At 33.9% G+C, this 27,334-nt stretch overlaps 1 protein-coding gene across 1 annotated transcript; it reads left to right on the top strand.

The window, feature by feature from the left end:
• Positions 1-226: 226 nt before the first annotated feature.
• On the top strand, positions 227-27,151 carry CCDC73 (coiled-coil domain containing 73; the record flags this gene model as incomplete). The annotated part of the gene is made up of 9 exons (XM_036891928.2): positions 227-376; positions 869-928; positions 2,039-2,143; positions 8,565-8,675; positions 13,139-13,270; positions 16,736-16,919; positions 18,101-19,546; positions 21,941-22,068; positions 26,897-27,151. Coding segments are annotated over 9 exons (2,571 nt in total), but the record flags the coding sequence as incomplete, so codon positions are not given.
• Between the last annotated feature and the right edge of the window lie 183 nt (positions 27,152-27,334).

Raw genomic sequence — 27,334 nt, 5'->3', positions numbered from 1 at the left:
TCTATCCCTGCATCATTGTGTTTGCCTATTCTGTAGCCACAATCAGCATTCCCACCTTGGCTGCTTATCTTTCAAGGGTACGAGGGGAGGTAGGCTTTGATGGACTGGTAGTATTATCTTGACATATGAAATACAGTAAATTTTAATGATAGGCTTAAAAACAGACTTTAAAACTGTCAGAAAAGCACCTTGCTTTGATGAAATATATTAATAACTAAATTTTCTGTTTGATGTTTCTTATGTTAAGGAACTAAAAAAGGTAACCTCAGACTTGATAAAGTCCAAGGTCACATGTCAACATAGTATCAGAGAAGAAAACATCAATTTAACAATTAAAGAACAGAAGTTACAAGAACTTCAAGAAAGACTCAACATGGTATTTAATTGTGTTTATATTTATAAAATTGACATTTTTTTAATTTCTGAGAATTTTAGGATTGTAATACAAAAAGTTCCTTCTATAAAGTCAGTATAATTATAAAGTATTATGAATCATTAAAAAATGATTAGATAATTTTTGCCATTATCAGCAAGACTTGACTTTAGGACAATTAAATTTGGCTATAACCATTTTATGTCCACTTTAATACAGTGTTGGGTAATCTTATGATACAATGGTATCTCCAGTAAAGCTTTTGGAGATGAGAAATTCTGTAGTTTTTAACATTAACATTTATAAGTTTGTACCAGCCTAAGTGGGGTATCTAATAGCATTTTCAATTCACTAGAGTCACTGCTTCAACAGCAAACAAATGGTACTCTGGAGTAATAGTAGGTCATAACACTCCCAAATTTGTTAAGCAATAATCTGAATATAGGACTTGCTGAATTTTATATCATAACTTTAAAATTATTCAAATTTTTTAAGGAGTTGGAATTAAATAAGAAGATTCATGAAGAGATTATCCAAATTCAAGAAGAAAAACAGGCAAGCAACCATATTTTGGAAGCCAGTAAATATTTTTAAAAACCAGATGCAATGTGAGAAATAAGTCAAATAACAAAGGGAACCATGCCTAGGTTGATTCCTAGCACCTAGTGAGCACTTAGTGTATATTGAATGGATACATGTGTACCTTTTTAGCCAGGTCTCCATGTACTCCCATTAAAAAATAAATCAGAGGAGAAATGGGGAGATGTTCATCAAATGGTCCAAACTTCCAATTTTAAGATGAGTGGATTCTGGGGATTTAATGTACCTCAGATGACTTCAGGTAACAATACTGCATTATATATTCAAAAGTTGCTTAGAGAGTAGATCTTAAATATTTTCACCACACACAAAAAAATGGTGATTATGTTAGGCGATAAGGATGTTAACCTTACTGTGGTGATCATTTAGGGATATAAACATGCATCAAATCATATGTGCACCTTAAGCTTACACAGTGCTGTATGTAAATTGTATCTCAGTAAAGCTGGAAAAAATATTGCGTTAAAATATTTTATAAATAAAAATCAGTTTTTTCCTCAATAGTTTAGTAGTATCCTAAGAGAATTATTGAAACATATGTGTGCTTAGAGCTTGTATTTGCAGAACAGTCTGCTGTCATTTGAATTGATGTGGTATTTGTGATTCTTCTATTTAAAAAAAAAGTATGTGAAAGAAAACTTCTTCTGTTTCTTTTTTCTCTTCTGTTTTTCCTCCATTTGATTCTGAATACATGCAATGACATCCTAGCCAGTTAACAATATGACATTTTAGGAGTGATTAATTTACTACTTTGGGCAGGCACTTAAAAGTTTTAGTTTTGAATTCTTTACATTTTTCAGCAGTGTTTCAGAATGCATAGTCCATTTCAAAAACTGTTAATTATTTGAGGAACTCTTAGAAACAGTACCTGATAAGAAAACATGTAATATAAATTATTTAGATATTAAATTAGTAAAATGTGCCATTTGTTAATTTCAATATATTGTTTATTACAGTGTTGAAGCTAAACTATAAAGATTATAAGAAAACAATATGAGAATGAATTCAGAAATATACCTATCTCAAATTTTTCAATTGATATATCATATTTATACTTTTTTAAAGGATATCATCATTTCTTTCCAACATATGCAGCAGTTACTTGAGCAACAGACTCAAGTTAATACTGAACTGGAAGCAGAATTGAAGGTGATAAAAGAAGACAAACAGGTGATCTGTACCCATGGGGCTTGAAGTGTATTATGCTTGTTCCATTCTATATGGCTCTGGAGAGGTACGAAGAGAGAACCTCGGTGGCTCCCTGGCTTAGGGTTCTTTGGTTCCATGCTCACATGATGGTACACGAAGGGTAGCGGAAGGGTAAGAACTGTCTTGTGTGCCACTAGGCCAAGTGACAGGATGTCCGACTTGAGAAGGAGCTGGGGACATGTTCCATTGGGGTGGCCTGTGGAAGATATTTGTGCCACTCTAAAAAATTCTTGGTAATAAAGGGTGAAGTCTGAACATTTCCAAGAACACTACAGTCACCTCCATGGTAAAGACCACCATCAGCAGAGGCTAAAGCCAGCTTCATGGGTATGTAACCGGGGCAGTTACAGAGGGACCCATAGTTAGAAGGGGCTTGTACTTCAGGTTTAATATTCTGTGGTCATTGTCTTGAAGTTTTTATTAATTTGTATCTTTGAATTTATAAGTTAAATCTGATAGGAAAATGGAGTATGTACTCGGCAAGGGTTTGGAGCCTCAGCTAAGGCACTCTTCTCTCTCCCACTGCCTCCTAGGACTGGTTCTTGGCTGCTGGCTTTTCCACCCTTTGGTGCCCTAGGCCCTGCCTGTCCTCAACCTCTCTGCTCCTGTCTCACTGCTGCTGTGTCTAATGGGTGACACTGGAGAGAGGCCTGTGTTGTATTGTTACTGTATCCCTGGTGAAGGTCTATGTGCAGCAGGGAGTGTCTGGGTCGAGTCCATGTGCTCTTCAGCATCCTCTGTCCCAGCCTGGCAACTCCTAAACCTGTTAGCTAGGTGACTGGGTGGAGAGTGAGTCCCCAGTCCAGGTACTGAGGTGCATCCTTGCCTGGCAATTGCAATCTCTTGTGGGTTACCCGTCTGCAATGCTTTGGGGCAGAAGGCCCATGAGATCTAGAAATTGACTTCCCCACTCCCAGCTAGGACAGAGTACAAGGGTCCATCAGCTTGCAGGAAGTAGAACCCAGTAGCTGGTGGATCTCACTTGTGCTGAGTTTCCTATGAAGAACTGCATTTGCTCTGTGAGTATCTTCCTGTCCAGGGGACCATGATTAAAGAGAACATAAAAAGCACCATGATAGGTTGGCAGGGAAAGAGAAAGAGGAAGAGAGGTAGGGAGGAAGGGAAGGGCTGTAAAGAAAGTTTTATATTTTAGTATATTTAATAGCACTTATTTTCCTTCATTTTCTCATTTTGCTCTGGGACTCACAAATTATGCTGAGTCCATCATCATTGAATGGAACCAGACCGAACCTGAAAAATGGACAATTTATCTCCTTAGTTGATGTTCTATGACTAGTCATGTAGAGAGTTTTACTTTCTCTATTTCTCTTACCTGCCCCCAATACTAGAGGAGTTAGACCAGAAGGAATGGGAAGAGATGTGCTAGAGTCAAACCTTTCCTTCCTCTTAACTCTTCACCTATTGCAAGAAAAGATTAGAAAAGAATTTCTCTAACAGTCCAGTTATAAGCGAGTATCCTCCTACCTCCTCCACCCACCATTTAGGTGGATAGCTGGGAATATTTGTCTAATATGTTGAACCTTCTCTCAAGAAACATATGTAATTTACCCAAATTTTTTATGAGCATTAGTTACCAGGATTGTCTCCTAATTTATTTAAAGGAGTTGAAACATGGATTTTTAGAATGAACAAAATATTAAAGATTAGCCAATCCAGTCATTTCATTTCATGATGAAATAGCAATGCAGAAAGTATAAGTGATGTAGTTAAAGGTTTTATAATTAGTGGTAAAATCATGATTAAGTCTTTGCCCTGATTCTACCTACTCCAGCACTATTTCTGCAACATTACTTTGTTAATGTATTTTTCCTGGATCTATGAGAGCTGCCATTTTTGTTAGATTAATTATATGAAGACTGTGACTTTTAAATTGCCCTTCATGAGCTCTAAATCCAATGCTTATGTATTGTTGAATTCTACAGGGCCTACAGTGGTCATAAATATATGTAATAGTACTATGTGTTCCTTTGAGTTAATGATGATTGTAACTATGGTTCCAGGATTTTTTAACTGTAACTACCAATATATTAGGTAATTCAAATTACTCTTTAACTAGCACCATTATTACCTGAGCCTTGATACTATGTAGAGAAACCAGATTTCATATAAAATTTCAAGCAAATATTGCCAAAAATAGGGTAGAATTGATAAGTAAAGGAATTAAAAATATACAGTACCATCTATCATCACTTTCATTTTATAAGAGAACATTTTTAACACCAAAAGTATATTAAGGATATAATCCCAGGATAAAGGACAGTCCTTTACAAGAAAAGACATCTGATGACATTTTGACATTTTTTGCACAGACTAGTGAAATTTTGTCATGGGTCAGTATTTGCAGACTGGTGTTGGAGAATCAGTGATATGTAGTATAACAAAATATTAATATTGATATTAATGTTGAACTGTTGCTAGGATTATGCTGTGTAGATATCTTTAAGTGTTTTCTTGAGGAGCATTCTAATTCCACTTCTATTGAAAGGGATCATTACTTTTCATAATGGCCTGTTGCTTTTTCAGTGCTCTGCAATCATGCTGTCATTCTGTCTTATTTTTTTAATAGTGCCGTTTGGAGCATAGACACCTAAGTTCTCATGATAGAGAAATTTTCTATTGTGATTTAATTATGGTTTAGTCCAGATATAAGTATAGTTATGCTGGTATAGTCATAGAATAATAAGTAATAGTAAGAATAATTTACTTAGTTTCCTTCTCTAGAGTATTAATATTATTAACCAGGATAATTTATTTAATTTTTGATATATTAAAGCATTAACAGATGGCTTTATTTTGGCTTTCCACAATACCCATTTTTAAAGAATGGTTTTCAGATTTGTTGATCCAGATGCACATGATACCAAATAATTTCCTGATAGAGTATAAATTCCATGAGAAGAGTAATATTTTTGCTACCATTTAGCATAAGAACCTAAAAGAGTATCTGGCACATAATAGGAGTTCATTAAATTTTATTAAATTAGTGAATGATTAACAATGAATGTGTTCAGACTCTACAAGTTCAGATATTGCCAGGTCAGGGCTCTGGTTAAACATGTTGAATTGAACCCACACGTTCACTTCTATTTCCTTCTGAAACTGCAATAAAATGATATTTAAAAAATCCACAGGGAGAAGGAAATAGGGAGAGGAAACAATAAAAATAAAGTTTTAAAAGGGAACCAGATGGAAAATTAGTAATTTATTTAACAAATGAGAGAAAGTAGAAACCCAAGTCAAAGATGTGGAAACTGTTGGGAATTGCAAGCATCATGTGCCTCTAGAAGTAAGGGTGCACAACTGAAGCCCAAAATTAGCAGATCGTTAATGCACCTCCAGATTCTCTTCCCTGTCCTGCACAAATAGATGCTGGTTGACTCCCTACTTGGCAGAAGACTGGAGGTTTATGTTGGAGAGTTTGAGGGACAGCTGAGGTTGGGAAATCCAATGGTGTGCTGGAAACCACTTGTACCAGAGAGAGTGGTTGTTAGAGGGGTTGTCATTTTGTGAGCTCATTGTTAAACCAGTGGTAGTTTGAAACTGACCATGGTAGCTGAAATTTAACACTAATGACATTGGTAAATGCTGCTTATCGGTTTTTTTTTTTAAGAGCCAATTTACCAGCACCCTACTGCAAATATTTTAGTGAAAACAGGGTTTGGAAAGTCTAAATACCAAATTCTGAGACTTCTAATCCAGTTTCCTTATTTAGAGGGCAGCTAGCCTTAAGAACTTCCAGGCAGGAGAATAGAAGATCCCTTTCTAGGGTAACTAACCTGCTCAAGAGAAAAGACTACAGCTGCTAGTTAAGTTCTCCCAATGAAATAGCTCAGCCAGATCAAACCTGAGGGAAGTCCAGCATTTGACAAAACTTTTAATTGGCTTTTTAACACTTCATTCTTAAATATGAACAGGCATTAAAGGATTACTAGACATTTGAACATCTCCAACATGAAAACAAATAGGATAATGAGAAAAACTTGGAGAAACTGAGAAAATATACTCAGTTAAGAGAAATATATTTATTACTCCACAAAATAAGAATTAAGAGTCTATGAAAAAGGGACATTCATTGAATAAAAGGGAACCCTTAAAATAAATACACATTAGCAGACATAAAAACTACAATGGAAAGTTTGGAAGATAATATTGAGATAGTCTTATAGAAAATAGAAGACAATTTCATGCATGTCAGAAGACAAGAAGATGGTAATTGGGGGGAGAGAGAGATGGCTGATGAGTTTCAGAAAGAATAGACCAAATGGAAGGAGAGGAAATGACCAAAGAAATAGTATAAGAAAGTAACCTATAACTGAAGGATTTGAATTTGTTTTGCCCAACACCAATGCATATCATTGTGAAATTTCATACTACACTTGAAGAGAAGATTTAAAAATTCTGTGGGAAGAAAAAGTAGGTCACATTCAAAGGATTAAGAATAAGAATGGCAACAAAATGGCTTCAGACTTACACTGGAAGGTAGAAGATAATAGAACAGTGCCTTCAGAGGTTGGCAAGAAATTGATTTCCAAAGCAGAATTGTACTGTATTCAGTCAAATTTTGAATATTGGTAGAATAAAGGTATGTTTCACACATGCAGTCTCCAAAAACGTGCCATCTATGCCTTCTTTATGAAGAAGTAATAGTTTACAAGACAAGATAATAAACCAAGGAAAAGGAAGCCATGAGATCTAAGAAACAAGAGCTCCACCCCAGGAGAGTGAAGGAAATCCTCAGAGATAACGTGATCACAGTCGCTGCCTGAAAGAGCAATAGGTCCAAATAGTAGTGGAGGATGGAATGTCTCTGAAAAACAGACACTGAGATATCTGACATAATTTCTTTTAGATGGGGGTATAGAGACAGGAAATGATTATCATATCTAATACACTGTTTTAAGAACATAATGCTGTTGTTCATTTATTGTTAGTATGATAGAGACTGTTATAGTCTCCCATATCTCCTCTAAAGTTTGATTTGTATATCTTCCAAAAGGCAGTGTTATTATAGATAATGTAAAATATTTGTTAGAAAGTACTAAGAATCTCTTAAATATGTTCCATTGTGTTCCATTGTAGATATTCAATAACTGCCCTGTTATTATGTGTACTTGTAAATTAAGAAGAAAACATGACTTCTATAAAAATATTTATATTATCCCAAAGTAGAATCAGAATAGGTATTCACTGGGTGCTCTCAAAATGCTTTGCTATTTATGAACTGGAGAATCTTCATGTTAAAATTGTAAAATGCTTTTTATTAGATGTTTCCATAATTTTGCTTAATTATTTCTTTGCATTTGGACATTCTAGATGTAGTTGAGAACTTTAAATAAATGGAATACTATGAAACCTTTAAAGGGAGATCTGTGTATAATGATATGGAAAGTAATGGTATGATATCCATTTTTTAAAAAAAGCAGATTGTAGAAAACACTATATATGGTCTTATCTGTATTTAAAAAGATACATTTTATGTACTGGTGCACTTACAGAAAATTTCTGGAAGGATACACAAGAAACCACTGGAATGGTTATCTCTGGGAAGTATAATTGGAGGAATCGCTAGAGGAAACTTAACATTTTCTTTCTGTATCTTTTGTGAGGCTTGAAAAATTTATGTACTGAATGTATATATAGCTTCAATAATGATGAACAAATGAACTTGAAAATTCCAGATGTATTAGATATGTAGGTAGAGTTCTTACCACTTATCTTTTTACAGTTTACTTATCAGCAGACATTGAAGAGATCTAATAATACTAGTGACAATGACTTGATAGCTTTAAAATCCTTGTCCTAGAAAACACTAAGAAGTATTTTTACTCTGTCAAGGCTTTTTGGGGGGCAGAGGGTACTGTAGTGGTGGTTATATTATGATGATTTATGAGGTAGTAAATTAATATGGTAAATATTGAAACTCTACTAAAAAAGTGTTAATCTGAAATTAAAATTGTATTTAAGGGTTTTCTAACTAGTCAATTTCTAAAATAAACAGGTATGAAAAAAATGTTCTGTGATAGTTAAAATAGGCTGGATTATGCTACATTTCATATTTTTCAGTGCTGTACTTTATATCACTTTTTCAGTACATTAAAACTTATGCAGTGAAACTGAATAATGGCAATGTTTTTATACCCTTTTATAGCCATTTCTTTTTCATAACCTCCCCCTATTTCCTGTTAACTAAACTATGAGCACCTTTCTGTTAATTTATGAAAATTATTGTTGAGATAGCACATTATCACTGATCTGTATGGCACTTTCAGCATGTTAGAAGCAAAGGTCCAAGCAACATAAAACACATCAAAATTCATTAATGTGGTATTGATTATTTTTTGGATAATTAATTTTATTGCAGACCCTTGAAAGAGATAATGAGCTGCAAAGGGAGAAGGTAAAAGAAAATGAAGAAAAGTTCCTTAATCTTCAAAATGAGCATGAGAAAGCACTGGGAACTTGGAAAAAGCATGTACGTTTATTAAGTACTGAAATATTAAAATATTTTAAATGCTTGTGGACATTTAAGATAACTATTAAATGCTGAGAAAATATTCCAAAAATAATATAGGAATAAAGTCAGACATTTTCTTATTGCACTTTTATTTCCAAAAAGTGAATGCTTGCTAATAGCTAAATTTGGTAAAATTTCCTCTAATGCTTTCATGCATGAAAAACTACACATATATGTGTGTGTCTATATATATGTATATAAATAATTTGAATGACTTCCCATATGTGACAAAGAAAAATTAATTTGCCTTTTCATAAAACCATTGCATAGTATTTTAGTAAACGATGAAAATGAGGAATTATAAGGTACTACTATTAGCTGATTTGTTTAGCTTTCCTCAGCAGTTCTGTTGAGATGTATTAAAGCCATTTAGAACATGTAAATGGTAGTTGAGTTCTATAATATTAACATTTTATCATGAGTTGAAATATTATAAACATGGCTATTTCCTTAAACCACGTTTATTTTACACTAAATTTTAATTTCAATGAAATAGATAATAAAACTGTAAAATGATGTAAATTCTTTCTGTGAAATATAAAGGTTCACTTTAAAGAGCTAGACTGCAAAACTGGGTATTCTGTTTTAATATCTATTTTCATTGCCTTTCAGTTATTTAAAATTTAATACAAAGAAAGTCACTATTGTATTTTGTACTAATTATGCTATATTATTCTAATACTATACTACTATATTTTATACCTATATCTATCTATCTATCTATCTATCTATATATATAAGTTCCAGCTTGATAACATTTTCTCTACATAGTTTTGTTTGATATGTTAAATAAGTAACTGTAGATATTTCAGTTCATTTCCAGAGAATATGTTCTCTTCATTTGTGTTTTGGAGAGCTCAAGTCTTCACTGATGAATTTGATAAGTTTTACCCAGATCCCAAAAAGTATTTTTAATTAATTTTATCAAAATAATAAAAAAGTGCTTAATAATCTGTATAATAGTAAAATTTATCATTAAGCAACAAGCATGGTAACATTCATTTTAACTTCACTAATCCACATCGCATCCCAACACTTACTTCTCATTCTTATTTTAAAAGACCATGGAAATGATACTGTGAGGATAAGGAAAACTATACGTAAAAGGAGAATATACTTAAATATGCCAACAATATAAAAAAAAAGTTAGTTGAGCTACAAAAATTAAACATTTTTCCTGATGAGACCGCAGCCATACCCCTCCCCTAAAAGTCTGTTGAATTAAGAAAAATAAGCATTCAGTGCCACTGATAAGGCCTCAGTCTGTAAGTTTGTATAAAATTGGTTTTGTCTTAGAATCTTTAGCTTCTGCAATCATTTTACTTCCATGTGCTTTAGTATTAAAAAGAACATAGTTAAATAAAAAAAGCTGCTTTCGTTCTATAAGGATTTTCTTGAATGGGAGATCAGATCTACTCTTTAATTGTATTTCTATCTCTGTGTTTCACCCCCTTTTTCAAATATTAAAAAGAACATAGTTAAATAAAAAAAGCTGCTTTCGTTCTATAAGGATTTTCTTGAATGGGAGATCAGATCTACTCTTTAATTGTATTTCTATCTCTGTGTTTCACCCCCTTTTTCAAATGTCTTTTAAAATTGAAGTGTAGTTGATACACAATACTATATTGGTTTCAAGTATATGAGTGATTCAGCTGTTTACATTATTAAATGCTCACCCCAACTAGTGTAGTTACTGTCAACATAGAAAGATGTTACAGAACTATTGACTATATTCTGTATGCTGTACTTCCATCCCTGTTACTGATTTATATTATGGTTGAGACGTTCTGCCTCTTTAACTCCTTCACCTGTTTCCCCAACCCCTCCCCCATGGTGACCACCAGTCACTTCTCAGTGTCTATGAGTCTACTGCTGTTCTGTTCCCTTTCGTTTGTTTTGTTTTTAGATTCCACATAGAAGTGAAAACATATGATATCTGTCTTTCTCTCCCTGGCTTATTTTACTTAGCATTATATCCTCTAGGTTCATCCTCACCATTCCTGAGTGAAGGACAATTATAGCATTGCTACTGACATGGGATCAAGATAGGTTAAAAAAGTGAGATACTGACAAAGATAAGATGGAATCATATAAATTGCTACTTTAAAAAAAATAGTGAAAGAAGATACAAATTAAACTATATTATTAGATAATATATTTAAATTCATTAAAATATAAAGAACTGTTAACTATATCTATTTTCATTTGGCTAATTATATAGCCAATGGATATGTAGAGAGACAAAAAGATAATATGTGAGAGTGCTCAGGAATTATTTAATGGGGGGAGTCACAAAAATTTGATTCACATTTTTGAGCATATATTCTATGTTAGGCACTATTCTAGGTACTCGTGATTTTCAAAGATGCCTAAAATACAAAGATTAATAAAGAGCTCACACTCAAAAGGAAACTAATTAATAATTATTAACTATGAAATTAACCACAGTAGCATGCAGTGCTTTTAGTAGTATTAACAGATTAGAAAGAATGGGAAAAATCACGGAGGGACAGAACTGCATTTTCAAGGGTGATGAATAGTCTGATCTGAATGAAGCAAAGGGTACGTGGAATGTGACATTGGAAAATACGTTGAGATCACCTTCCAAAGGGTTCCTTACTAAAGAAGTTGAATTTTATTTTATAAGTAATGGGAAGCCATTGAGAATTTTAAATCAGAGAAGTTACATAGTCAGATCTGTGTGTTAGAAAAACAATTCCTGGCAACAGTATGAATGATGGCTTTATGGAAAGAGACCAATAGGAAGAATATTGCAAATAATCGAACCATGAACAAATTAGGGCAATAATTGTGAGAACAGAAAGGAGGGGGCTTGGTACAGGAAGCATTTTGGAAGTGTAACTGGCAGGGCTAGTGACATTTTATATCTAATGAGTATTAGAAGGGAAAACATGACTCTGAGATTAGTAGAACTAGTAGAATGATAATGTCATTAACTAATGTAAGGAATGGGAAGAAGCAGATTTGGTGGATGAAAATGAGTTTAATTTGGGAACTGCTGAATTTATGGTACCCGTAGAACATTAGCTTGAAATGCCTATCAGGCATTTGAAAATGTGAATCTAAGGAGATAGGTTGGAAGATGAGATATTTAAGATTTATTAGCATAAAGATAAAATTTCAAGGTATAAGTACGGTAAGATCATCATCTGTGGAAGTAGTAGAGGACTTGAGAAGACTGAAGAAGAGCAAGCTTTGGAGAACGCCAGCATTTTGTGAAGGGGCTGGGGGATGGGACAGGAGGAGAGGAGAAGCTTGGTAAGAACAGTGAGGAAGGTACAGGATAGAGAGAGTAGTATCATGAAAGTGAAGAAAGGGGACAGTTTCAAGAACAAGGAGTCAAACGTAGTCATGCTACAGAGTTAAATGGTATGAAACTTGGAAAAAAGCCTTTTGCTAAATTAGCAGGTGAAACCTGAGGAAAAAGATCAGTAGAACAATGAGGGCAGAAGTTAGGTTGTTAAGGAGTTATGGGAGGTTAAACTTTCAAAGTAGTAAATGTGGACTTCATTTTAAGAAATGAGGGAGACAGTAATTGGGTCAATGAGAAAAAAAAACCTAGGAATGTGAGAAGACCATGTTTGTGGGCTGAGGAGAATATGCTGGTATAGCAGGAAGGATTGAGAATAGGCACTCAGGGAGATAGGAAAGGATGGGCTAAAGAACACATTGAGCTTTGGAAAAAAGTACCTTGCAGAGATAGATGGTCATTAAAGATGGTTAAAAGTAGATGAAATGAAAGGAAAGTAATAGGTGAGCTCATGTCTGTTAGCCTCTGTAAGGAATATTACATGTATTTGTGGAGTTTTTGGTAGTTTAAAAATTGTTCAAAGGAAACTTTTATTATCTTCCGAGACAAACGGTATTTGCCTCCTTGGTGAAACTTACATTGTCTCATATTTGAGGTTCCCATGAAAGAGTGCTCCCCCAAGAAACACAGTAAGACTAATGGCCAGGGAAAACCCAGCTCATGGGTGCAAATGTCAACTCCTATTGTGTTACTTATGTCAGTACTTTTCATCTAGTTCAGTTAAAATGTTTCTCTGATAAGAAAATAAAACTAAGAAAGCAATGAAGGTTTAACTTTCACAGCACTTCTAAGCTTAAAAATAATTTTTCATTTGTAACAAAAGGTGGTTTAAGGGGTTAAGAACACAACCCCTAGATTTAGCTTTGGATTTGAATCCTGACTACCACTTTATAGCCACCTGATCCTGGGCAAGTTACCTAATGTCTGTGAGCCTCACATTTCTCATCTGTAAATTGAGTACAGTTAATAAATGGTGGCTCTCAGTAATTACTTTGGGATTTTCATTTTTTACTATTATCCATCTCTTGAGTTAATATTTTCATACAAACACATTTATATGCCTGCTCATTTTGTTTAAATTTTACATTAGGTTGAAGAACTTAATGGAGAAATTAATGAGATTAAAAATGAGTTATCATCACTTAAAGAAACTCATATTAAGTTACAAGAACATTACAATAAATTATATGATCAGGAAAAGTCTGAAGATGACAAGTTTCAGGTAAAATTCAAGTATGTTGGGGGTACAAACTGTTAAAAGAAATTAGGGCCATCACTGATGACTTTCTCCCTGCTTTATACTTTCAGTTTCTCAACTTAAAAAATAATAAGACTAACATGTAGTCCATAATACATTTTTAGTTAATCTTTGTGTACAATATGATAAAAGGATTGAGCACCAATTTTTGGACATGGGTTTCCAAATTGTTCCAGCACACACATTTGTTGAAAAGACTTTTTTCTCCCATTGTACCTTGGTACTTAAAAAAAAATCAGTTGATTAAATATATGTGGTTCCATTTGTGAATTATTTTATTATGTTTCATTGGTTATATGTCTGTCTTTAAGCCAACACAACACTTAGTGTAGCTTTATGAGAAATCTTAAAATGTGATAGTGTAAGTTCTTCAATTTTGTTGTTTTTCAAAACTGTTTTGGCTATTCTACGTTCTTTGCATTTCCAGGTAACTTTTAGAATCAGCTTGTCAATTTCTAAGGAGAGTCTGGGATTTTGATTTTGATTATGTTGAATCTATAATCTGCAAAGAATTGACATTTTAACAATATTGAATCCTCCAATTCATGAGCATATCTTTAAATTTATTTAAATATCTTTCAAATGTTTTTATAGTTTTCATTGTGTAGGTTTTGCCAACATTTTGTTAAATTTGTCTTTATTTCATCTTTTGGGATCCTATTGTAAACAGTATTTTAAAAATTAATTTTTCTAATTGTTTTAGTTTGCATATCAATTTAGTAAATGTATTTTCATGTTCATTATATTTCTTCTGTGAATTACTAGTTATATATTTCTACTTGCCATTAAACATGCTTAAGTGTTTTGCGTTTTACAAAGTAAATAGCAAAACCTTTTTTGATTTTATGTAATCTCTTAAGTGCAAGTCTCTTCTCCCCCTGTACAGCCAGGTTGCTTAAAAGAGTGGTCTGTCTATACTCATACTTTTTATTTCCTTACTTCCCACTCATCCTTTAACATAGGGCAGTCTGGCCTTACCTCTCCACTCCATCTAATGGATACTACTTTAAGTGGACATTTTTTAGTCCCTTTGACACATTTGACACTATCTCCTTCTTGAATACCCTTTCCCTCTAATATATTTCACTTATCTGCTTTTTTTCCTACTTCTCAGGCTTCTCCTTGAGGTGGTAATAATAGTTCTTATTACCATTAATTGGGCAACCATGAGCCATATGCTTTGTAAACATAATTGAATTTTCACATTTTCATGTTACAGGTGAGAAAACGAGTTCACAAAGTTTAAGTATTGTAGGCAGCCTCTAAACCCCAAGTGATTCCCATCTCCTGGTATTCATTTTCTTTTGTGATCCCCTCCCCTTGTGTGAGCTGGATTTAGTGACCTGCTTCCAGTTAAAAGAATATGGCAAAAGTGATGGGACATCACCTCTGAAATTAGAAGACTGGTTTCTATCTTGAGTGCACACACACTCTCTTTAGGCTACCTCTGTCTCTACTTCTCTGCTTCTCTTTCTCTCTCAGCCCATGTAAAGAAACCAGGCTGTCTTGCTGGAAAGGCCACATAGTAAAGAGTAGCTCTGGAGGATGAAAGCCCACATAAAGAGAACCAAAGCACTCCACCCAGCAGCCAACACCAGCTACCAGCCATGTGAGTGAGCTGTAGAAGCAGACCCTTCATCCCCAATTAAGGATTCAGGTGATGACAGCTTGACTGGAAGCTCATCAGAGACCCAGAGCCATAACCATAAAGCCAAGCCATTGCTAAATTCCTGGTTCACTGAAACTATGGGATAATTTGTTATATTAAAACATTAAATTTGGGGATGATTTGTTATACAGCAATTGATAATTAAGTACCCTTCCAGGGTTTCACAATTAATAAGTACTGAAATCAGGATTTGAATCCATACTACTCAACTCCAAAGCTCCTGATAACTACCATACTGTTTTTCTAAATCTCCTTTGCAAACTTATTTGTCAGTTTCTCTTTCCTTGGAGATCTTCATTAGCATTTTGTCCTTTATCCTCTTTTCTTCTCAGAATATACTGTTTAGTTTCATCAACTTGTACATCTCCACTTATCATCTGTCTGCCAATGATTTTTTAAGTCTACATTTCCAGGTCAGTTTTCTTCTAAGCTCTAGATTCATTCATCTAAATGTTCATTAGACATCTCCACCTTAATGTCTTACTAACTCTTCAAACTCAACAGGTTCAAACTGAATTCATATTTTCTTCCAAACCAGCTACTCGGTTTCTAGCTCATTAAATGACTTCCACCAGTTACCTAATCTGAACTCTGTGAATCAATCTCTTTTCTCTCAGCCTTCATCCAGTCATTCACCAAGTCCTATTAATAGCTCATAATTCATCAAACTTACCTGCAGCTCATCTTTATCGATACCACCTGAACTGGACTGTGGCACTCATCTGCCTCCTCTCTCTGCCTTACATGTTGTCTCCCTTTAACTGAGTGTTTTTCAAACTTGTAGATGCAACCTATTAGTGGTTCATGGTAGTTTAGTGGTTTGTGACCAGCATTCTTTAAAAATAAAAAGCATAAAAAACAGATCTCAGTAAAAATACCATTTGGTACACTGTTGTAAACATTTTTTCCTCATTTTAGGTTTTAATGAAAAGTTTGGGAAGCATTAATCCATTCTTTATACTGTAGCCAGAATGGTCTTTCCAGTCAGATCATGTTAGTCACCCTAAAGCCCTTCAGTGACTTCTGTCTTCCTGGTACAGTTGGGATCCTTAGCATGCTGAATGAGGCCCATGACTAGATGTAGCTTACCTCAAGCCTCATTGCTCCCCATTCGTCTCTCAGCGTCTAAGCCCCCGCTGAAGTAAATCATGAGTTTGTCCATGAAAAGCCTATAACCTTGCTTGCTTTTAAGCATTTGTATGTGCCATTTGTTCTCTGTGGAGTGCCTCGTAATCCCTGCCTATATTAAAGTTGCCTGTTAATACTTTTTCTGTCTTTCCCCCGTAACTGTAGTTTTTCTTGAGGAAAGGGACTGTATTTTGTTCATCACTGTATTCCAAAGCCTAGTTAAGTGCTTCCATGTAATATGTGCTTAGTATATAAGGGGTATGTATAACAGTATGTTGAATTGATTCACAAAAATACCAAATATTCAAAACAGTTTGCTTGCCATGACTACACTGGTTTTAATAAAGGAGTGGGTCTTTTATTACATATATGATGTGTGGTATTGTGTAATGTGGAATGCATGTTTGAAAACACCTAAGGGTCTCCATTTTGTTTTAAATATGAGGGACTATACAAAGTGAACTTAAAGTGATCTTGTTACAAATAGTAAATTTAGTATAAAATCATTTTGCTTTCAAAATAGAAATTGCCGAATGGTTGAATTGAGACACATTCCATCAGCAAAGTTTGAATGTTTCACTCTGTAACAGCCTGTTTTTTACATTAAAGATATCTTTTCCATTTTACACTAGAATTTTCCAGAAGTAAATGCTGAAAACAGTGAAATGTCAATTGAAAAATTAGAAAATACCATCATACGGAATTCTGGGCAAGAAATAAGGGAAGAAAATATTGTGAATTTTTGTTCGGATACTAAATGTAGAGGAGAGGAGGGAAAGAAAGAAGGCCCATTTATAGAAGAAATCATTATAGAAGGTAACCTAAGATTACATTGGTATTTCCTAATATGTATATGTTGAATCCCCCCTCCCCCTCCCCCACACCTTCCAATAAAGGATCTGCCAAAGTGCTGTGCTAGGATTTAGGGGGATATCAATTACAGTCTTTTCTTTGAGGACCTTGTAGTGTAGGCCCTAACTTCTATACTTACTAAAAGTAAGTGTAGGAACTTACTTTTTCATTGGTGTATTTCCTAAGAACGATAACAAAATAGCTCCTTTGATCTACAGTCAATATTTTGGGGAAAAAATTAATTCATGGGATCCTACGCTTTTTGCATTCTGGCTTTTGTCTTCACTGCTTTGCTGTGGATGTTCTCTGGGCCACCAATAACCTTCTGGTGACCAAACCTAGAGCACTTTTCTTAGATCAAATGATGTTTCTGTAACCAGTGAAATAATTCTATAGTTCATTCATCCATCTTGAAGATTTGTTTAAAGACAGTATTAATTATTTGAAGGTGTTCAAATCTAGGCTGAACAACCACTTGGTGGAGATGTTGCAGAAAGAATGTTTAAACCAAAAAAGCCCTTCAAAGCCTGAACTTTGTATTCTAGATTATTTTAGCTATACTGAAATTTTTAAAGTTATGGGTAGAACACAGATGAATACAATTGATGTTTTGATTAAATAGATATTCTATAACACTAGCCCAAAAGTATTCCAAAATTTTAAAAAGCTTATAAAGTAGTTAAAAAAAAAGTGATGATTGTCGGTCTTTCAGAAACCAGCTAGCAATTTCTGGATCTAGCTAGTAATAGACATTAGAATATGTAACCTGTTAGGATAAATTAATTTTTATCAAGTCAGCTATGTTTTTATGAAAGTATACTGTATGCCCAAAAGGAAGCAACATACTAGAGAAATAAAAACCATTTTGTAATAGTCTCAGTTTATTTCCCCCTTTTAAAATGAAAAATACTTTTGTTGTTAGGAAATAAAAATTTAATATGGGTAGAGCCAAATATTTAGCATGCTAAGTATGTGCTTACTGTGACAAAGGGAACTCAGTATTTAGGTAAAATCAGTGCCATGTTTATATAATATCTAGCTAATGAAACATTAATGCTAAATGTTTTTACAAAAGCAGGTTGTACATGTCATATAAAAGCAAGCTTTAGTGTACAATGTACAAATTTATTCTGTTCTCACGACAGATTTACAGCTTTTGGACAAAAGCTCCAAGGATGACATTGATATTACTGTACCTCAGGATGAAAAGCAAAGCAAAGCCATCTGCAATGAAAAAGAACTAAGTAGTCAAGGACAGACCTTGAATATTACTGACTGTAGAAAAGCAGTTACTTCAGAAATAAAAGACAAGGTGGAATTGGAAGACAATGGATGTACTTCTTCAGTGGCAGATACACCAATAGAAAAAGTAAACCTAGAAAGAACTGAAGGATTAGATCTTCACCATGCAAATGTCCATCTAGAGGTTGACAATATCAGATCATCACTTAATAACAGTATCTTAAATGAGATGACCTGCAGTATAAATAAGGATGTTTCTGAAGATGAATCATTCACACAGTTTGGAGTGCTCCCAGGGATTCAAGAAAATGCCATAGAGAAGGAAATTACAAGTAATGATCAAACCAAAGTAGATTTAGACTCATCTCTAAATGTAAAAAAGAATCCAGTTCAGTGTCAAAAATACAAATTACAGGATTCAAATAATATGTTAGATGATGAACAGTGTAAAACAGAACAGGTATCACTGTTAAATAAAAAAAGTGAGTGCAGTGTATTGCCATTTAAACAAGTTTCAGATTTTCCACAAACTTGTAACACCTCAGAGAAACCTCAACTAACTATTCCGTGTGTCACATCAGTCAACCACCCCATGTCATCTACTGTTTTCAGTGATAACTTGAAAGTACTTCTTAAGAAATCAGATATAAATGTTAATATTAGGCCTTTGTTGGTGAAACCCAACTCAAACCCTGGGGAGAGAACTATTTGGAAAAATCTGAATGAGATGCGAAGCAGTCAGTCGAAGAACTGTTTGGGATATTTAGAAAACAACATGACCATTTCCCATCTTCAGGTTAACAATGAGAATATAGGTGCCTCACAAGCCAAAGACATGAAAGCTGCTTTTCACTCAAAAACCTCCACACACAAACAGTTTTCTAACAAAGAGAGTCAGATTGATGAGAATCAGGTAACTGAAGCCACAAAAAATGATCTTTTTGTGAATGTTAACGAAGGACAGCATACATTGTTAAATAATATAGAAAAAACAGTGTCATTAAATGACATCACTTCAGGAAAATTTTACCATGAAGAACAGCTGGAAGAATCATGTTCGTTTTACATAAAGCCATCTGGAGATTCAGTCAACAGAGGTGGAAAGTCAGTCTTTGATCTTTCAATTTCAGATAAAAAAACTGAGAAAACGTCAGTATATGTGAATTCTTTAGACCCCAGTCCTTGGTCAAAAGTAAATCAAATTGAAAGTCAAACAGATAGCACTTCAACTTCTAGCATTCCTTTAGTGCTGAAGGGGAGACCCACAAGTCCGTCAGAAAACAAAAAGATTGTTTCAGTAACGTTTTGTAACAGTGTTGCTGAGGATGTCAGGAAGGATATTGGACCAGGTAAGAAAACAAGGTTTATGTTTTCTTTTAAAATTTGTATTCTTACTTATTTTGGTAAAAAAGAGTATACAAAGAGCTTATTTAAAATGAAGACATTTAATTACTTTTTTCCATTAGGAATTTTTTTATTGTTATCATTGATATACAATTCTATGAAGGTTTCACATGAGCAACATTGTGGTCACTACATCCACCCATATTATCAAGTCCCACCACACCCCATTATAGTCACTATCCATCAGCTTAGTAAGATGCTATAGAATCACTACTTGTCTTAAATCGAAGACATTTATAGTAGTACAGTTGACCCCTGAACAACATGAGTAGGGCTGCTGACCCCCTTTTCCTCCACTGTGCAGTTAAAAATCCTGCATAACTTCTGTCCTCCCCAAAACTTAACTACTAATAGCCTATTGTTGCTTGGACACCTTACCGATAAGAAAGTCAACTGACGTATTTCATATGTTATATGTATACTGTAGTCTTACAATAATGTTTTTTCAAATTGTCGATCTCCAAAAAAATTTCTGACGTATTTATTGAAAAAAATCTGTGTATAAGTGGACCTACACAGTTCAAACCCACTCTGTTCAAGTCAACTATATATTTTTTCCCTACACCTAAAATACTCCATATATGTAAAAGCAGGAAAAGCTTTATTTAAACAGAAGAGGATTTCTTTTCACCCATGATGAGCCACTAATATCAACATGTACTTAGGTGCAATTGCATTTTGGAAATTTAAGAACTTTTCATCTAGAACTGAAAATGGCAAAAAAAAAAAAAAAAAAAAACCCCAGACAACACACAGGCCTGGGTCATTCATTTTAAATTAGTAACAACTACCTCATCTTTTTATACTTTTTAGAGCAAATGCAGTGAAGGTGTTAAGGATTCAGCCAGTGTGTGTATTCATTCTTTTTCTTTCTATACTCAGAAAATCTTCCATCAGAAGCACATTTTAGTTTCTCTATGTTGTCACTTTTTCCTCCAATTTTCCTTTCCTGAATTTTTTTTTCATCTGTCCCTTCACTAGCACAATAAATCCAGCTTTGCTATTATAAGAATCTTGAGGCATAATATTAATAATTTCCTATCAGTCACTGAAACATTTTAAATTGAATCCCTATGTACCTGTTAATATTCAAATGTTAAGTATTTCAAGAGAAAAGAGACTGCCCTATTTTTTAAAACTACACAACATAATGTCAAGAGTTTTGCTTTATAAAACTACTCCAGAATAAAAAAGTGAGCTAAATGGATGTAATATATGACATAGTATTGATGGGTAATAAAGCTTGTGTAATTTTTCCTATTAAAAATATTAATGAAAATATGTATAGATGCTATGTAAGTTGGAGCTAACAGTGATAGTTGAGAAATACAATTATGAGGAAAATGTTTCCTTTGCTAATAGCAATCTCATGGTCATAGTTGTTGAGGTTGTTCAAGCCATTCTTAGGTTTTAAAAAAGCTTGGCCTGTTTTAACATTATGAATTTAGACCCATTAAAGAAATGCAGATTACAAGAATAGATTTGACTAGCCCATAGATCTAACAGGCTTCTTCTAAAAAGGAAATGTAAAAAAGAAAAATTTGGAATTAAAAGCAAACTAAGTATATCTTGTTTACTAACATAAATGGAGTAGTGTTGTAGGGAAAAATACAAAACACTTAAGGCACTGTAAAACTTCATTTTGCAAGCTATAAGTTTTGTAACTTACTAACTTCAGATTCCATTATTTTTGAATCTGTCCAAAGCTTAGTCTTGGGGCTGGTCTTATGTTTACCATTTTCTCACAGGTCTTTCTTCTAAATTAAATCTCAATGATAAGGATAGAAGGAGATGTCTGAAACTCCATAGAAATACAACTTGTAAAATACTCAAGCTAAAGATACTCAAGTATCTTTCAGCTTTCAAAGTTGATGTGTTTCTCTAAATCATTTTTATATATTTACTTAAGTCCAGTGACACCTTCTGGGCATTTTACTATATGGCCAATTGCATAATCTTTTAGTTTAGATTTTTCCTGTTAATCTGAATTAGTAAGATGTTCACTGTATAAATGTTTACATGTGTGGACAATGCAGTAACCAGGGGAAGAAGGGTAACATATTTTATATGAGTTTATATCAGCTATTTTGTTTTAGAAGATATTGATACCATTTCCTTCACTTTAATGTGAAATCGGTTTTATAAAGTACCAATAACATTTTTTTCTGAAATGAAATGCTTAATATTAAGAGCAGAGTCTATGAAAACTACAAAATGTTCAAAAAGAAAATAGACATTGTTTTAAAAAACAAAAGCAGAGAATCAGAGAAAAGTTCAGTAACTAAATGAGTGCCTGGAGAATAAAATTCAGTTGTTGACATTTCCTCTTTGTCAACCAGATACTACCATTATCGGAGCTGCTGACACTTTGAATAACACCAGTATCCATCCAGATCCCAAGGGAGAGCCCACTGAAGAGAGGAATGTAACTGCAAAGACTTATGATTCTTCTTTTCCCACAGAACATGTAAGTCAATTAAAAATACTGCCGAGTAGACCTTAGTGAGCTAATTCTACAGTTATGTGTAGAACTGTATGCATCTGGATGCTTTAAGACCTAACTGATGTCCAAAATAATATCAAGAGGGCAACATGGCACCATTTATCACAATTAAGGTTGATGGAAAACAGCAGGAAAAAGTCACAGTGTATAAATCAGATAGATACAATCCAGCCTGTTTGGGGAAGGAGTGTGAGGTAGTGTATTATGGACTTCAATTTTTGAGTCACCCAAATTTAGGAATACTGGCATTTGAGCATTTAAAAATTTATTTTAATTAAAAAATGGCTAAATATTTTCATCAGTTGTTTTTAATAGTGTTTAAGGTAATTTACATAATTTTGGTAAACTATTGCAAAGAAATTTATCATAAATTATTTCAGTCGAACACAGTATGTGAAAGGATCAAATATCCGTGACACCAAGTATAAATATGTATATTAAACGATTTGTAGCAATTATATGGCTCCAGAAGTCCATTTGTCATATTAAAAGCAAACTACTGCTGCCTGGTTTTTTTGGTTAAAAAAAAAAATTTAAGTGTGCAAAACTTCAACAGCAAACAAACTGTACTGCTTAAAATCTAAAAACCAGACAATTAGAGGTATAACTACTGAAAGGTTAGGAAAGATTACTTATTAAAACTCAACAGCATAGTGAGATTTTAGTCACTAGGAATTTTAAATTTTAGAGAGGCACATTAAATAACTCTTCTCATCAGTACATATAAAATGAAAATTCTAGTACTAACACAGCCTTAACAAGTAACAGGTTTTAACAATATATTTTATTTTCCTTTCTACATAGGAGAAATCTCAAGTGTGATAGTATAAATACAATCTCTGGGAGAGTTGAAACAAAGATCAAGATCTACCTTCACTTTTCCATAACTGAGTTCAGCAACAATAGTTGCAGCTTGATGCATCCAAGTGTGTATCACTAAAGTATTATAAATCTGGCATTGGGGAATCAAAGTTCTGATCTTGGGCAATTGGAAAGGTCATAGAATCAAGTAAAAAGGAAGCTTGAGAGTATCAAAGCTAGATCCCCACTTTAATTATGTTGACTAACACTTATAATTGTCCTGTTTCCCAACAGTTTAAAGGTATGATGGAAATTTCGTATCTCCTTTTCAAGCCCATTTTTATAATTAACCCAATAGAGAAATTCTTGTGTCTAATTCCTAATGCTCTCCCTGCAATTAATGTTTTTAAGAATTTACAGAACTTAAAACTTTTGAAAAGTATTTCCACAGCAGTTCTGTAAAGTACATCTATTTTACAAATGAGGAAGCAGTGACACAAATGTGAAACAACTTTCCAGAATCATTGAGACAATCTGTGATAGACTTAAAACTAGAAATCATGGCTCTTAGTCAAATGCTATATACTTTCTCTATTTCCAAAAAGAAAAAAATGTTTCTTCTCAAAACATTGGTGCATGTTAAACAAACTCAGCTCACTGGCTAACTAGACATTTTCTACTATGTGCCAAGCACTATGCTAGGTATCATTGTCCAGCTGAAGCTTGATTACCAATTCACTCCTAATGCAGGACACATTTAAAAGCATTATCTATTCTTTTGCATAGCCTACTGAAAGTGCTGTTATCCCTGGATAAAATTACGACAGTCTATTCTATGAAGCCCGTTTACTTGCTTCTTAGTACTTTACCGTCAGGGGCTTTCAAATGGCAGCTGGTGGGCCAGTCAGCCCACTGCTTGTTGTTACAGTAAAACTTGATTAGAGCCACACATTCATTTTATTGTCTGTAGCTGTCTTTGTGTTGCAGTGGTGGACTTTAGCAGTTGTGAGGGAAGCCACTTGGCCCACAAAGCCAGAAATATTTACTTCTGGCTCTGTACAGAAAAGGTTCGTCAACCCTTGTTCTAAGTGAAGGCAAGTGAATTTTATGAAGATTTATAGCCATAACAGACATTCTATATATTTTTCAACATATTATTGTGCATACTCTTCATACCAAACCTGTTAAATTCTGAGTTAGATACAGGTTTCCCTATATGAAAGTAGAGTATTCCTATGAAACCTTTTGTAAACCCAGTGTGAAGGGAAGAAGCAAGAAGCAATTATCATTTGGACAATTTGTTTAGCATTCTCAGACCCAAAAAACTTTTCGTAGGTTTTTGATACCCAAGAACACATCTTGCTAATGGATGCACAAAATCAAATAAAAATAAAGCAAAAATGCTAATAGATACAGTTCATAGTGGCAGCTGGATGCTGAAAGGCTTAAGGGTACCTGCCAAGGAAGTAGCTTGGCGAGGCCACTCTTGCTGCTCAGGGTATGCACGCACTGCTACTGTTAACAGCCAACTGTGAAATAACTAGGAACACTACTTTTGCTTTTCACCTTTTTTTCATAAAAGCCAACATTCTCTTCAGATTTCTCTCAGTTAGCTAAAACAAGTCTTTAGTAAAATCAAGGTGGCATGATGCAAACTTTGAAAAAGCAGGGGATACCTGTATTAAGAGCTAATCTACCTGAACGGGGGAGTGTTTTTTTTGTTCTTGGAGAGGGTTAGGTTGAAAGCCTGCTCCAATCTTGATGATATTCCCGCTCGGGAATGAGAATGGGAGAGGCCCTAGGGAAGCAAAGCAAGCCATGTATTTTACACACCCAATGAGTGAAAAAAAGGTAAATTTTAATGTAACCTCAGGCTGAAAGAGAAAGGACTACTGTCAGGCTAGGAGGAATTTTAGGCCAAAGAGTAGATCTTTGGAGTCAGCCAGAAGGAAGAGGTAGAAGATAATGAAATATGTGAATATGTTTGGAATTACAATGACTGCCTCTGGGCTTCAAAACTTCAATTAAGCTAAACAGGACAAGTTTGTAAGTGTAGGCTTTAATTTACATTATATCTTATTTCTCTGTTTAGCAAATCCCTGCTCCAGCCCCTTCCACCAAGGAGGTAGTTATTACTGGGAAACTAATAAACCAAGAATGTGTAAATGTCTTGTTTTCCATCACCATTAAGATAAAAAAGTCAAAGAATCAGGATTTTGGAAAATTGGGCAAATTTGTACTTGGTATCAGTCAAATGCACCAGAATGCTTCAAGCATTTTTATAGCAAAACAGGACCATTAAGTCATTCACATTATCCATTCACTTCAAAATCAGTAGCAACTTCAGTTTTTTTTCTTTCTGTATCTATTTCTCAATATTGCATGGATGACTTAGATTCATTTTGGCCCTGTGAGCTAAATGAGGTATGTTGAGATACTTGTTTATGCACATATTTATTCATTACCCAGTTACTCTTTATAGTAAAAGCATTTTGTAACTAAAAGGAGCTGATGAGAAAGCTGAATCCAAAGTTAAATAATTTGCCAAAGGCCTTGGAGGGCTCATGCTGATATTTATCTGCTAACTTCATAAGAACCTAGATAGCCCAATAGGTATAAACATAGCATCAGCCACAGGATCAGAGGTTAAGACTTTGAAGGGACTGGTGGCTGACTAGAGAATTCTCAGGTGCCAAACAGAGCAATCCTGAGGGAACTAAGGTTAAAAATACAAACATTTAAGCTCACTCTAAAAGCAGTTACCATATAATCTCTTTGAAAATCACAATGTCATAAAGTTCCCACTTTTACCAATTTAGAAAAGATTTGAATGCAAGGCAGCAAAGATCTCCACAAAGACTTATGAACAAGTGAAATTCAATTTAGCCTAACTGTAACAGCAGTATTTTGTGACATATATATATATATGTATATATATAGAATATGGTGGAGCCATGTTCTTAGACTTTTAATAAAGGGAAATGCTAAAATGTTTTTAATGTAGCATAGAAAATTATATAAATATGATCAGATTTTAAGTGTATATATATGCAAAAGAGTTTAGAATGTTTATATCAAAATGTTTAATGATTGGAATCTTATGTAATTGTAGTGTTATTCTTATCCTGCTCTGTATTTCTAAAAGTACAGTATTCCCTTTTAACAGCAGATTTTATCAGGGAATCTTGAGAAGACCATCTAGGATTTTTTCAAGAAATAAACTCAAATTAATTTTTTTATAGGGTTAAATTGGGAAAAAAAAGTATCACACATCCATAATGGAGTTATTTTGACCTAGGAAACAACTCACAGGAGAAAAAAACCAAGATATAAAATTCTACAGAATGTCAAAATATGCTAAAAACAGGGAAAAAAGGCTAGTAGCAAACGATACCAAAATATGGATAGTGGATTCCAGTGATTTTTAGTTTCTTTATACTTCTACTTTCTAAATTATCAGGGAAAAAAAACTTAAAATGAAAACTTTTTTTAGACACAGTATTATAAATATGACCCAGTGCAGTGCCTTGGAAACAGGCCAACTTCCAAATACCTCACAGCTCTTTCCTGTTTCTCCAGCAATGGTGCTCTGAAGCATGAGAGGAAACACCAAGTAAATGGCAGTTTTTCTATGGCTTTGATAGAAGATACAAAACATAGACATGTTTGGGAAGGGAAGGGAGTAGAAGACAAAACAGATTTTTATCTGCATTGTTTTTAATATGTTTTCTTTCAGTGTAAGTTCAACACCTTTTAGAAAATGTGGTGTTCCTGGAATATATTTGGGATCTTTAAGCCTACAAATTAACATTTTACAGTTTTTGGTGCCAAAATTACTCCAGTAGTTGTTGGAATTAGCCAAAAAAATGGTGGCTTTATAACATATTCATAATTGCAGAGGATTTAAGGATTTTCTTTAAAGATTTTTGTTGATGACTGTTTAAAAAATGAGTAATAATTTCAGTCGTAAAACATGTTTGGTTTTTCCTAGGTGAAAACAAAGCCTCTGAAACCAACTCTGCTACGAAGCTATCTGCAGGCAGTTAAGGTTGAAGATACTACTGATTTGACTGCATCTTCTACTGTTGCTGATGACTGGCAGAGCCTGCTAACAAATCAAATAAATGAAATAGAAAAGTTACTAAGCTTAGAAAATGACAACCAAACTAGTAAAAGAAAAGCAGAAGAGATGTTGGAAAAAATAACAGATGAAAATAACATTGATGATAAATGCTTTCCCTGGTGAAATACTGATGTGGTTTTGACTGGAACAAAATGTTACATCTATAGATGCTTTATAGTTTTACTCACTTTCCCAACTTTTTCTGATGTGATGAAAATATATTGCTATGTTTGCTTTAATGTTTCTTCTAAGATAGCTAAGACTGCAGTTTGCTGTTGGCATCCAGTTCCCCTTGAATTTGCTTTT

The sequence above is a fragment of the Manis pentadactyla genome, chromosome 9 (genome assembly GCF_030020395.1).
Source record: "Manis pentadactyla isolate mManPen7 chromosome 9, mManPen7.hap1, whole genome shotgun sequence".
NCBI lineage: Eukaryota > Metazoa > Chordata > Mammalia > Pholidota > Manidae > Manis > Manis pentadactyla.
Note: the sequence above shows the minus strand (reverse complement) of the source record. Positions and strands in the feature narration are given on the sequence as shown.